Raw genomic sequence first — 12,947 nt, 5'->3', positions numbered from 1 at the left:
AGGCAAGAAAGCCCTGATTGCCCCCCATCCAGTTCCCCTCTCCTAATCACCCCCTCCCCAGCTCCCCCTCCCCTAGCCCCCTCGATCATCCCTCATCTTCCCTTCCATGATACCCCCAATTGCCCCCCACCCAGGTCCCCTCCCCAGCCCCCCTGCCCTGGCCAGAGAGGCTCCTGCCCCCCACTCACTGAGCCCAGATACCAGCACCTGCTTATTCACCTTCATGGCCCACTCACTTCATCCCTGTGCTCCTGCTGGAGCTGGTGAGGCTGCAGCTACACAAGCAGCCTCCCAGGGGGACACTGCACCTCAGAGCCTGTCCCAGCTGGGGTGGCCCTGCACTAGGGAGTGGGCACGGCTCTGCACAGCTCCAGCCCCAGCTCGGCTTCAGCCCATTTCACCTTTGCACTGGGAGGGGTGGCTACAGGGGTGGGTAAGGGAAATTTTGGGGTGGCTATAGTCCTCGGAATTCCCCCCTAATGCTGCCACTGATCACAAACTTTATCATTAATAAAACCCCATATCCCCAGCCCTAGAAAGCAGAGAAGTATCAGACACTTCCTCCCCCAGTTTCCAAGGTGATTGGGAAGCTGCGCAAGGTCACTTCAGGTGGAACTGGGAAGAGAACCCAGGTCTCCAATGTGGAAAGCCCAGGCACTAGCCACGCATTCCTACTGCCTTTTGGGATAAATGTATGAAATAGATACAACCTGGTTACGTGTCACTACCTACCACTGCACAATGGAGCCAGGAAGAGAGCACTAGACTTGTGATCTCTAATATTCTAATCCAGGAGTTGGCAACCTTTCAGAAGTGGTGTGCCGCGTCTTCATTTATTCACTCTGATTTAAGGTTTCGCGTGCTAGTAATACATTTTAACGTCTTTAGAAGGTCTCTTTCTATAAGTCTATAATATATAACTAAACTATTGTTGTATGTAAAATAAATAAGGTTTTTTAAATGTTTAAGAAACTTCATTTAAAATTAAATTAAAATGCAGAGCCCCCCGGACTGGTGGCCAGGACCCGGGCAGTATTAGTGCCACTGAAAATCAGCTCGCGTGCCGCCTTCGGCACCCGTGCCATAGGTTGCCTACCCCTGTTCTAATCTGTCTAGTAAGCATTTGTGGACCTGCTGGCACAGTGTGTGTCAAGTCCCCCTCCGGTGTTTGGCCTCAGAAATAATTGCAATTCCTCCTGAAGTTCAAGTAGTGGGGACGTGTGCTGGGGACCACAGAGGCCAGGCTACAAATTCTGCAGCTGTGGGAGTGGGGATTGAGTGGTTCTACTTGATCTATATTTTAGTTTTCTTTTTTTTTAATAGTTCAATTCACATGCTAGTTAAAACTGTTATAATCTGTTGATTGTGGGCCGATGTGCCATAAAATCCCACTGTTCCAAACTGCGAACATCTGCCACGCGCTGACAGGTTTGGAAACTGAGAAGTGACCCAACCAGCTCTCTCCTCTTGAACAATTCCTGATGTGTATCTTTATATAAAGCATATGACCCACAGTGCAGGCTCAATAGCCTGGATCTTACCATAATATGTTGCTATCATCATAATGACATACACAGAGGTCCTCATTGGAATTGGGATTTCCCCCCCCACACACACCCCAATTGCTTATGTCAATCCATGTCTGCCTTCAAAAATCACAGCTGGAAAATTAAAGAGCAATGAAACATATAAAACATGTGTCTTGTTTATTTACCTTAAGTAAATGTCAGGTTAAAAGGAGCTGAGAGGGAACTTTCATAACTAGAATACATGGTAAAAACATCCACAAATTTGAAGAAGTGTTGCTCTGAAAAGTACCAAAGTGGAAATATTGGCCCTGAACTATGGGGTTGAATTAATATTACAGTCTCTCACTTTCAGAAATATTTTATACATCTCGATCTTATGTTCTCTCGCCTCCCTTTTCTTTAATTTCATCTACTTTTACACCTCATTTTCTCTAGCACTCCTTTCCCATCTGTTTATTTCTCTGCGTCTTCCCAACCCTTCTCTATTCCGTATCACAGATCACAATACTCCAGGTTTCCAGTTCTATCCCCTGAGTTTATCCCTTCCTCTCTTGCTGCCTGCCCCAGAGCATTTCCCTTCTCAGGATGATTTTGCTTTCACTCTTCATTTAAGTTTCCCACCACTTTCTCCAGGCTTCTGTCTTTACACTGGTTTTGTTTTATTTTTCCTTTTTTATTCTTTCATTTCTTTCCCCCGTTTTGGTTAAACCTACCCTGTACTCGACTCTCCACATCTTCAGCCAGCTGACGTCACCTCACCCTCTAACTGGTTCCCACTATAGCATCCCTTCCCTCCTGACTTGTAGGTCACACTCTCCAGTTTCTGGGTCTCCCTCTCCCAGGCTCCCTGCTCCTAGGGAGCCTCCAGCTTCTCCCCAAAACCCCAAATCCTAATTAATTAATTCTGTGTCCCTGTCACCCCCACATCTGCCTGTCCCCAGCTCGGCTGCTAATTCTACTACTTAACCCCCACATCACTTCTGCCCCCAGCTCCTCCCTCAGTTCTGCCCCTGCAGCCCCACATCTGCCCCTCAAGACCCCTCTGCTCCTCCAGGGGTTCTTCCTCCCATCCCTGGTGCTGCAGGGAGGGGGAGGAGCTTTCAGGGGCCATAGAGATGAGATATCGGGGGTTGGGTAGACGGGTCCTCCAGGGGCATAGAAATGAATCAGAACACGCTAGATGGGAATCCTCCTGGTCATAGAGACTAGGATGACTGTGGCTAGAGAAGCCCATTTTTCATCCCAGTGGGCTCTTCCCTCCCATGTCAGTGGCACTGTCTGACCCAGGATCCCCAGAGTCCTCCTGTATCATAGAGGACAGTGGCAAACAGGCTGCACAATCCCTGAGGCAATGACGAGACTGGATTCTCTACCTCACCTAATGCTCTCTATGGTGTGACACCAGAGACTGCACAGAGTTGAGACCCGATGCAACTTCGAGGGTCGCAGAGACTTCATGATAGACAGTCCACAGGAGCAGATCATAGAGACGACACTGTCTGAGGCTAGAGAGGCTGATTTCAGGCTTCCCAGTGGGATATTCCTCTCCCTCTCCCCCCACCCCCATGGTCTCAGGGACACAGGCGGAGCCGGGATCCTACCCCCAGCACCCCAAGCCAGGGTCGGATTCTCTCCCCAGGGACGGAGCCCGGCGGGAAAGTGAAGATCGGGGCCTCGTCACCAGCATCGATAAATGTCACCTGCCCCCGGTCACAGTCCAGACAAACCCGGATCCTGCTGGGGACCCGGCGCCGGGGCAGGGGGGTCACAGGGGAGGTGAGAGCCCAGAACTGATCCAACACATACCCCACACCCCAGATCCCCTCCTCAGGGCTGATCTGTCCCTTCCTCCTCACAGACTCTCTGGCCACCCCCACAGCCCAGCCTCCCCCACAACCCAGCTCCACCTCCCAGCAATGTCTCCCGGAGGTGAATCCCTCACAGCCCAGCACACAGGGCTCAGTGTCAAATCTTTCAGGATTGTCAGGCAGATCCTGCCATGTTTCTTCCCATCTCACACTTTTCCAATCCTCAGACAGGACAAGTTGGGGATGAATCGTGTCTGGATCCAGAGTCACGTTCACTGGGGAGAGAGAATCAGAGCGTTGAAGGCAGAGGTCAGCCCTGGGGAAGGTTGGGACCATTTCTCACACTCCCCAGCAGCCCTGGTTTGGCTGGGACAGTTCTAGATCCCAGGGAGCTGCCTCTGTCCTGGGCACTTGAAGCTGAGCAGAGATGTCACTGCAGTTCCTCACTGTTTAATAGGAACCAATTCACTGGTTTCTCATTTGTTTGCAGAGGCTTCAGTTCCTCCTGCTGGGGCTGCTCCATTCTCAGTGACAGAGACACAGCAAGGCAGGTGTCAGAAGCTTTTGGTGAGGAGGGATGAGAAGAGGCAGGTACCAGCTTTAAACCCCAGAGGGAAGCTCCCTTCCCTAATGCAGCCTCCACTCCAGGGTCAAGGAACAGAGAGGAAGGGGCAGCATTGTGGAGCGCCAATTAAGGCCAGAGAGTGGGAGGTGGCATTGGGTGGGGTAGCCCCATCCCCAGCCCAGAGAGAAGGGAGAGGGGCCAGCATCAGAGCGAGAGCATCTCCCCAATCCATGAAAGAGTGAACAGCTCTAATGGGAGAGCCCAGCCCTACCCAAAGGAAAGGCAGGATGTTGGAGAAGAGTGATGGGGAGACCCCCTGCACTGGGGTGAAGGAGAGGGATCTGTCAGCACTCAGGAGAGGGAGCTCTCATTCCTCTCAATTTATATTAAAAGTCCCGTGATTGTCTATGAAAACCCCAAGGTCAGAGTTAAGGGTGTTTGGATGCTGCTCAGGGAGAGTGTTTCTGATCATCAGTGTGGGCATGAATTCAGCAAAAAAGGTTGGTGTCAGGATTGTTTATGTGACTTCAGCTTCTGATCTCCTCACTGTTTAATGGGTTTATTTTTCAGGTTGGGTGCCATGGCTGGGGTTGATTTGGTTGGTAACTTTAGCTACAATCTCATGAAGATGTTTTCATTGGAATTTTCTCATAATTTAAACACATTCTAACCCTGTCTGAACGATCCCATTTAAGCCTTGTCCTAGCCATCCTGACTTTTTTGACAAAAATGGGGTGCAGAGGAACGAGCAGGGGGGCGAGTGGTGATGCCAGCCCCAAACAGGCGGGGAGGCAGAGCTCAGGCAGGGAGGAAGGCGGGGCTCAAGCTAGCAACGATGCCAGTGCATGGGGGGCAGGCAGTGCTTGGGCAAGCAGCAACACCAGCCCTGTTGGGGTGGAGCGGGGAGGGCTCGGACTAGCCCCACACGGTGTCCTGTTTTCCCTTTGGGAAATTTCGTCAACCTACCTCTTTTTGTCTCCAGTGCAGACGGCAGAGTGTCTGAATGGGGAAAGGAGGAAAGAGATAAAACTTGTGACTCTGCTGTTCCGTGGCTGCAGGGGCTGGTGCAGACCTTGGCACAGGCTGAGGAAGTTCTGAAGCCAGCCAGAGTTACAGCCCTATGACAATGGGCCCCGTGTGTCTTGCCCAGTGTGCAGAGTGTCAGAGGCCCAGCTTTACACTGCCCACATCCCTCTGTCCCTCATCCACCCCCCCTCCCTCTTCCACCCGCCCTCACCCCCTCCCCACCCCATTCCCAGCCCTCTCAGGAACACGCCTTGTGCCTGCAGCTGCTGGGGAGGAGGCACCAGAGGCTCCTGTGCTAGAGGGATCCCACACCGTGGGGGAGGGGCTTTCTCCTTCCATAGAGCCCATGTGCCCAGACTAGCTGCTGTATGGGACCAGAGCACAGTGATGGGCTGAGTCCAGCTCTAACAAACGGCCTTTCATTTAGGGTCTAGATTTTGGGTGCTGACCTTAGACACCTGGGGCCTGGTTCTCAGTGGGGTTGGGCACCTGCAGCTCCCACTGACTCCACCTGCAGCTGTGGAGGCTGCACAGCTCTGGAGCACCTGCCCTGCAGCTCTCTAGTTGGGAGAGAGAAACTCAGGTGCCCCAAATTAGGTCGTTTTGCTCAATTTGGGCCTGAATGTTGTGACCTTCAGTAAGTCATGAATTTATGTAAGACATCCTGATACCTGGGCCCCCTACATCTCCTCAGTTTATCTGCTTTCCACTAGTTATTATGTTCAGAATTGAGAATTGGTACAAGGGTCATGCAGAAGTTTGCACAGACCGAGATTGTGCGTTTATACTGACTGACTTGGCTTTCGCCTGGTTAGTAGTTTGCTTGACATAAGGAAATGTTGCCTTAAGTTGTCTTGTAATTAAGTGACGTGTTCATAAGTTCCCATGTGAGACAAAGATTTTTTGACCACACAATGTGCTTAAAGACAACAGACACCCAAAATGTACTGTTCAGGAGCACTTAGCAAAGTAAAAAAAAAAACCTATGCAGAGAACAGGATCGAAGAGACCTATGCATAATCAGTGGTAATTAGCCAAACAGAAAAAAAAAATAATGACATGGAAATAGCTTGGACAGCAAAAGCCCTGAGAATTAAAAAGTTCATGCATCTGCACTGTGTGAGTTATAGAAGATACTTAATATTCATAACACTCAAAGGTGATTGGAAAAAAAACTAATAAACACATAATTTGGATGTGTATAATATCTCAGACATTGTAAGGATTAATCAGAGTTTCATAGAGAAATCCACCATAACTTGCCTATGGTCCAGGAGTAGGCAACTGGCCAGTACTTTTTTCAGTATATCTGTCATTTCTTACTTTCATAGTAATTGTAATTGCAAGGCATGCTTTAGATACAAATAAAGGTTTGAATTAATCAACTTGAGTGACTTGGACACCAAGTGTGTGGCATTCTCACCCAACAATTAAATACACACATAATCTAATTATGAACCAATTGGCCAGAGACATTCTCCTCCGATAGACTCAGATGCTCATCCCAATTTCCCCTCCTAGATCCCTTCTGGTACCTTTGAACTTCCTCACAGTCTCCAATAGTGCAATAGTTTTCTGGGAGAAACCACTGATTCGCTCTTCCAGTTCAGGAGAAATCTCCTCTGGCTGTTGGAACTTCCCCTTCTCACACCTGGACGGAATAATTTCATGTGATTCTATTTCATGTATTGACTCATAAGTTCTTGCTAGTGAGCTACTTCTCTAATGGGCCTGGAGTTAGAATTCCTCAACTTCTCCCAGCCTCAGAGCAGGTGCAGTGCAGGCCATGGCAGTGAAACCTTCCCCCAAAAGGACCCATTAATATTCTTCAACTCTGGCCTGGAGATACCAGCTCTGGGGATAAAAGGGGAATTGAGTCTCCATGGCCAATTCACTCCTTCGCCTCCATGCTCTGATGGACAGGAGGTTCCCAGGTGAAGTGTTGTAGAAATCTGACCACTAGGAACTAGACTGAGACACCAACTCCCCCGTCCCCACCTCATTCCACACAGGTCTCCAAACAGTCCTCAGATGAGACAGACTCTTGGACCACTGCTGCCCTGGGCTGAATGGTGACCAGGGCCCCAGCAGTGAAAGGCCCATATTCCATCCTCACTATCCTGAGGCAGCCCGTCCCCCAGGGAGGTGACATGTCTAGGAAATACTTGAGGTCAGTTTTCCCCACTGTATGGATAATTCCAGAGTCTTCTATAAAAGGGTGAGAACCTCAGGATAAAATTGATCAGAGAGATTTGTATCCAGAATGTGACCTTCCCCACACATTTTGCTGTATAGCCCCTGCGAGATGCGGTGCTAACGTCATCTCCAAGCTCTTTCCCAGCGTTGTGAAGTGTGAGGGGGAGTGAGAGAGAGAGACACGTACCTGCCCAAGGTGCTTCTGACATCCTAGAGGAGAGAGAGCGAGAGAGTGTATTTCAGTCCCACCTGACACACACTTAACACTCCAAAGAAGGGATTTTGGAAGTATGGGGGAAAGAGGCCATAGACGCCAAATTCCCCTCTAGCCAGGGGGTGCTTGACCCCCCCCACTCCAGTCCTTCCCCCAATTCCCACACCCCGCCTCTTCCCACCCTGACCCCTCACATGCCCCGCCCCCACTCCACCCCCTCCGCCAAACCCACGCCCCCATCCCACCTCTTCCTGACCGCTTCTCCCCACTCCGCCTTTTTCTGCTCCCTGCCACCAAGCACGCCCCATAACCACTCCTCCTCCGCCCTCCCAGAGCTTCCTGCATGCTGCAAAACAGCTGATTTGTGGTGGTTGGGAGGCGCTGGGAGGGAGGGGGAGGAATTGATCAGTGGGGCTGCCAGCGAGCAAGAGGTGCTGGGAAGAAGTGGGAGAGGGGGAGCTTGGCTGCCCATGGGTGCTAAGCACCCACTAATTTTTCTCCGTGGGTGCTCCAGCCCTGGTGCATCCATGGAGTCGGCACCTATGAAAGAGTCCCTTCCCTGGCTCCAGGGCCATGGATTCCCTGAGCTAATGGAGATTGTCCATCTCTAATATCAACGTGTCTGTGGCTCTGCAAAGAAGAAGAATAATTCACATTTCAGGAACGCACACACTGAGTTACACTGAGATCTCTGACTGCTGGACTGCTGTGCCCATGTTTTAGGAGCAGTCCTGTCCCTGTATTGGGATCTGGAGTATTTCTAACTCAGTCTCACCTGCAGGAATTCACTTGTTGGCTTCTGACACTTCCCCTCCATCTCACTGATCAGCTCACTGAGATGGGAAATCTCCTCCGAGAGTTTGGTGCTATTTTCATTCTGTATCTTCACAATCTCCTCATTCAGCTCTGCCAGCTGGGCCAGCAGGAGTCGCTCTTGTTCCTCCAGGAATTGCCGCAGTTGCTGAAATTCAGACACAATCTTCTGTCTCTTGGTTAGTGTCTTTCTCTGTAACAAAAAAATAGGGAACGGGCTGGTCAGGGATATGGATGGAGCCTGGGGTCTTGTCACAGAGCGCTGAGTGTGCAAGAGGGAGAATTTCTTTGCAAAATTTAAGTCACCTGACACTGTGCAATGCCCTGTGGTTACTAGAGAGAGGATTTTCTCACACCTTTCCTTTTGGCCCCAGAATCTCATAAAGGGACATTCCCACGTCTGGTATGGCTCGAATAATGTATTATTGATGGCCTCGGAGATGTAAATCCAAAACAGCAGGAGGACTCAGCCACTACACCTGGGTGACATTTTCTGCACAATTTTTTTTTTCGGGGAAAAATGCAGCTTTGTCGACACTGAAACGTTTCATGAATTCCTGTCACTGTCCCTCAGTTGTTTTGTTACAAAGATAAATAAATGAAAAATCAAAATATTTTCTTTTTAATTTTTTTTCCAGGATTTTAAATGTGAAATTACTTGGTGATTGAACATTTCCTTCTTTTTTATATAATGATATATTTTTAAAGAAATGGTCAACATTGAAACCAAACATTTTGATTTTGTCAAAATGAAACCAAGAAAAAGTCAAATTTATTATTTGCTGAAAATATTGTAAAAATAATTTTTGGTTCGAGCCAATTTTTTTTTTAATATCTAGCCAGGGGAAAAGCTCTGGTATTTGCCCAGCTCTACACAGAACCAGGTGGACAGAGACAGATGGGGAGAAAAAAACAGATGAAACTATGACAAGAAAAACTTCAGACTCAGGCAGAGAGCTGTGCTTTTGATACACTCAGTTCACATTGGGAAGATTTTTATCATAGCCACAAAAGCTAGAAATTAACTCACTAATTAAAATGAAAGCTTAGAATCTGTATAGCAACATGTTATCCTTTTCTGGGAAGAGGATTTTTCAGGCCCTTTATATGGATGCACATATACACACACACACACACACACACACACACACAGTATCCCAGGATCATGAAGCAATGGACAGAAGTCCACATTCCCCAAGGCCACAAATCAATCATTCACAAGAGTGAAATGTGAAGGAAATAAGCTGTCCTAAAAGATAAATTCTAATGAAAAGAAACGGACTTAACAAATAAGGAGGATGTGAACTGTAGTGAAAATAGTAAGGACTGTAAAACAACATCTCTGGACAACACCCTCAGGCATACAAGGTGAATGACAGGAATGGGGAAATTGTCAGAGCGCAAAGGGACTGTAAGCCAGAGGGGAGCGGAGGGATAGAACCCAACACATCACATGCAGGAATACATGACTGTATTTAAACTGGAGCTTAAAACTGTAAACAAAGATTGCACAAGAGGATTCCCCAAAACTAAACATCCTCCAAACTCTGGGCTTATAGAAGACTGAGAACTGTGAAACTGCAGAGTGACTGTGTATCGGGGGGTTGTTCTAGTGCATTGGATTTTCTAATTCAAAATTCTGTTAGTTCATAAATATAAACTGTTACCTATAAAGGGAGTCTAATTAAACTAATAGCTAATATGGAGTAGATAAAAATAATAGTTTACAGTAGTTTATGGCAGTGGTTTTCAACATGTGGCCTGCAAACCTCTGGGGGTCCGTGGACTATGTCTAAAGGGTCCACAAAAGACTTAGACTGAAAACAGACTGACCAGAATTCAGCTATACACACAAACAATAGATTTCCAAAGGGGTCTCTGCACCTCCATTCGAAATTTCCAGAGGGGTCCGCAAATGAAAAGAGGTTGAAAAATACTGGTTCATGGTGTAGGCCAAAGCAGTAATTCCTGTTAAAACAACTAATTTTGATTTCCTTATGATTATTCCCCACTTAACGAATTTCTGCTTTACCCCCAAGTGATTGAGATAAAACATAATTGGGCCTCTAGATTGCCCCGGCCTCTCCTTATTGCTCTAATTCAGAACGCCCCTCCATCCAGCTCGTTAACAATGCAGGTTAATAATGACAGACACTTACCAGATATTCCTGCCTTCTTGTCTCTACACTCACTTTACATCTCAGCAGCTTTTCTCTCTCTTCCCTCAGAGTCTGCAAATGGGCCTGAATCTTTTCCTGGAGAAACAGAAAATGATTTGAGGGGTGTTATTTAGGAGTGAGAGTCTGGGGAGCTTTTCCAGCACAAACAAACAAACACTCTACTGATGAGCGGAGAACCCAGTAGGTTTATGATATCAGATATACCAAGGAAGTGGAGTCATATTACTGGACACTGGGAGTGTTTTATTTTCAGACTCCTTGACATTGTTTGATCTTGTTTCTCCATTAATTTACACCAACATGAAACTGAGGTCAGATCGTTGGATTTTTCAGTCACTATGTGAAATAGCCTGTTTTTAAGAAGGTTTAACGAACAAAGTGATACAAATTCCAGAAGCCACCAGGGCTTGAAATATGGGCTGGGATTCTCAAAGGAGCCCAATTCCCACTGAATTTCAGCCCTGAAGCCCTGGAGACTGGACTGCTTGGACAGAACTGGTCTGAGCATGAAGGCAAACCCTATTAGATGTGTTGATTTTTGACAAGAATGTTTGGTGTTTGCCCTAGTGCTGTCCTGAACCCTTCCCGTGCTAATGCTGCCTGGGTAGCTGTTCCCCAGCTCCCAGCAAAGCTCCCAGAAGGGGGTTCCAGAGATTTCAAAATGCTGCATTGTGGGAGAGCAGTGTAAGGACTAATGGAACCACTTTGGCAGGTTCTTCAGCCTGACACAGGTTAGCACCGCCCAGGGGGTAGTTTTGCTGCAACACAGTCTAATCCCCATGGTATTTGGCATGGACCTGTGCTGCATGGAGCCCTTTTGTGTGTGGACTCAAGGTCCTCGGGGTCTACACAGTGTTAGCCCAGTGATTTCCTCTAGTGCAGGCCGGCATTAGAGTTAAACTTCTCATGGAGAAACACCGGAGTTCTGAATCCCAGTGGGAAACCTCATTTCCATTCTGGGCCTGGGACCTTTATCTAGGTGTCTTTCCCTCCTAATGGTCTTTCTTAATTATTGCTCAGTCAGGAGACAGCTGTATCGGATCCCTCCCAGCATTGGGGGTCAGCAGAAAATATTCCCACCCTCCCAACTGACAGGTTCTCTGAAATACTCCAGACAGGTGGGACAAGTAGATTCATGATGGAATTTTTCCACAGGGTTCTCTACAGCCATGACCCCTCTGTGGAGAGCTGGACCCAGCCCTGTGGGACAGAAGCTGCCACTGGGGCTGAGTATGGTGGGTTGCGGGTTCTTCACTCCCTCTTCACTCCAACTTGTAAGACTTAGGATGTTTATCGAGGGCCTCACTTCTCCACCTGCATGACCCTTTGGAGGACTCCCAGTTGCTGGGAAACCTATTTAGGCCTGAAATCCCTTATTCTTTGCCAGTGGAGGCTCACTGAGTGGCTGTCTGGAGCTCAGGGAATCTCTAATGCTGGTAGAAGGTGAGTTTCCCAAGCCTCTCGCTAGCTATAAAAATAACAGTTGGTCATTTCCTACCTTAAATTCTTCCGCAGCTTCCTCTGCAGGAATGACGGTGTGATCTCTGTGCTCCTTGGATCTGTCACACACCAGGCAGATGAGGATTTCATCCTCTTTGCAGAACAGTTTTAGAGGCTCCTTGTGTTTCTCACACAGTCTCTCTATTTCTGGTTCTTTCGCTGTCTGCAACCTGAGTTCTCTGGCTGCTTCCACAATATTTCTGAGCTGCCTGTTTGGCCTGAGGTTCCCCTGTGGAAAGATCTCTCTGCACTGAGGGCAGGAGATGTCTGTAGCGAATATCTCCCAGCACTGGGTGATGCAGGCTTGGCAGAAACTGTGATCACAGTCGAGAGACACCGGATCTTTAAAATACTCCAGACAGATGGGACAGGTGATTTCATCCTGGAGAGTTTTTGCTGGATTCACAGCAGCCATGGCCTCTAGTGCAAGAAAGAGACAAGAGAGGAATTTACTTTCACTTCCTTCTGCTCAGAAATGGGTTGATCGAAGTTTGCGTTTTTATTAGGCGTTTCTTTTCTGGGTGCGGTCACATGCTGTTTGTTTTTTGTGCACTGTAAAGAATCTTTGAATGAAGTGTGATGAGTAGGACCCTACCAAATTCACGGCTGTGAAAAATGTTTCATGGACCATGAAATCTGGCTATTGTAGGGAAGGGACAGGACTGGGAGCATCGCAGCTGCTAGACCCGGCCCAGGCTGGGACTTTCTATTCCCCTGCAGGAGCCACTCCCAAAGCCATCTCAGAGAGGGAGCAGTGGAAGTCCCACCACTGACTGAGCTACATCCATTGTCATGAGCATACATGTCTTAGTATCCTTGTAGAATCTGCCAGGTGCTATTACCGTGCTTCGTCGACAATAAACCTGGCCGGGTGCTTTCAATGAAAACCGAGTCTGTGGATTTACGGGGCAGTTTAATTAAGGTTTGCTGTGTCCGCTATCTCCTCACCCGCCTGCCTGCCGCTCACCTCCTCTCCCCCTCCCACCTCCTGGCTGGCCACCGCTCGCCTTCCCACCCACTTCCTCACCCCCGCCCCCACCTCCCCACCAATCTCCTCACCATCTGCCCGCATGGCTACCACTCGCCTCCTCCCACCCGCACACCGCCTACCCGGGT

The 12,947-nt window shown here is 48.5% G+C and overlaps 1 protein-coding gene across 1 annotated transcript; it reads right to left on the bottom strand.

Annotated features, from left to right (window-relative positions):
- Positions 1-1,694: 1,694 nt before the first annotated feature.
- On the bottom strand, positions 1,695-12,452 carry LOC135975035 (zinc finger protein RFP-like). The gene is made up of 7 exons (XM_065565094.1): positions 11,830-12,452; positions 10,311-10,406; positions 8,114-8,344; positions 7,312-7,334; positions 6,464-6,579; positions 4,869-4,901; positions 1,695-3,612 (listed from the first exon to the last, which is right to left on the bottom strand). Exons 1-7 carry the CDS (start codon positions 12,244-12,246, stop codon positions 3,101-3,103), a joined length of 1,428 nt encoding a protein of 475 aa, XP_065421166.1. The 5' UTR covers positions 12,247-12,452; the 3' UTR covers positions 1,695-3,100.
- Positions 12,453-12,947: the final 495 nt, after the last annotated feature.

Source organism: Chrysemys picta, chromosome 12, assembly GCF_011386835.1.
Source record: "Chrysemys picta bellii isolate R12L10 chromosome 12, ASM1138683v2, whole genome shotgun sequence".
In the NCBI taxonomy this organism is placed as follows: Eukaryota; Metazoa; Chordata; order Testudines; family Emydidae; genus Chrysemys; species Chrysemys picta.
Note: the sequence above shows the minus strand (reverse complement) of the source record. Positions and strands in the feature narration are given on the sequence as shown.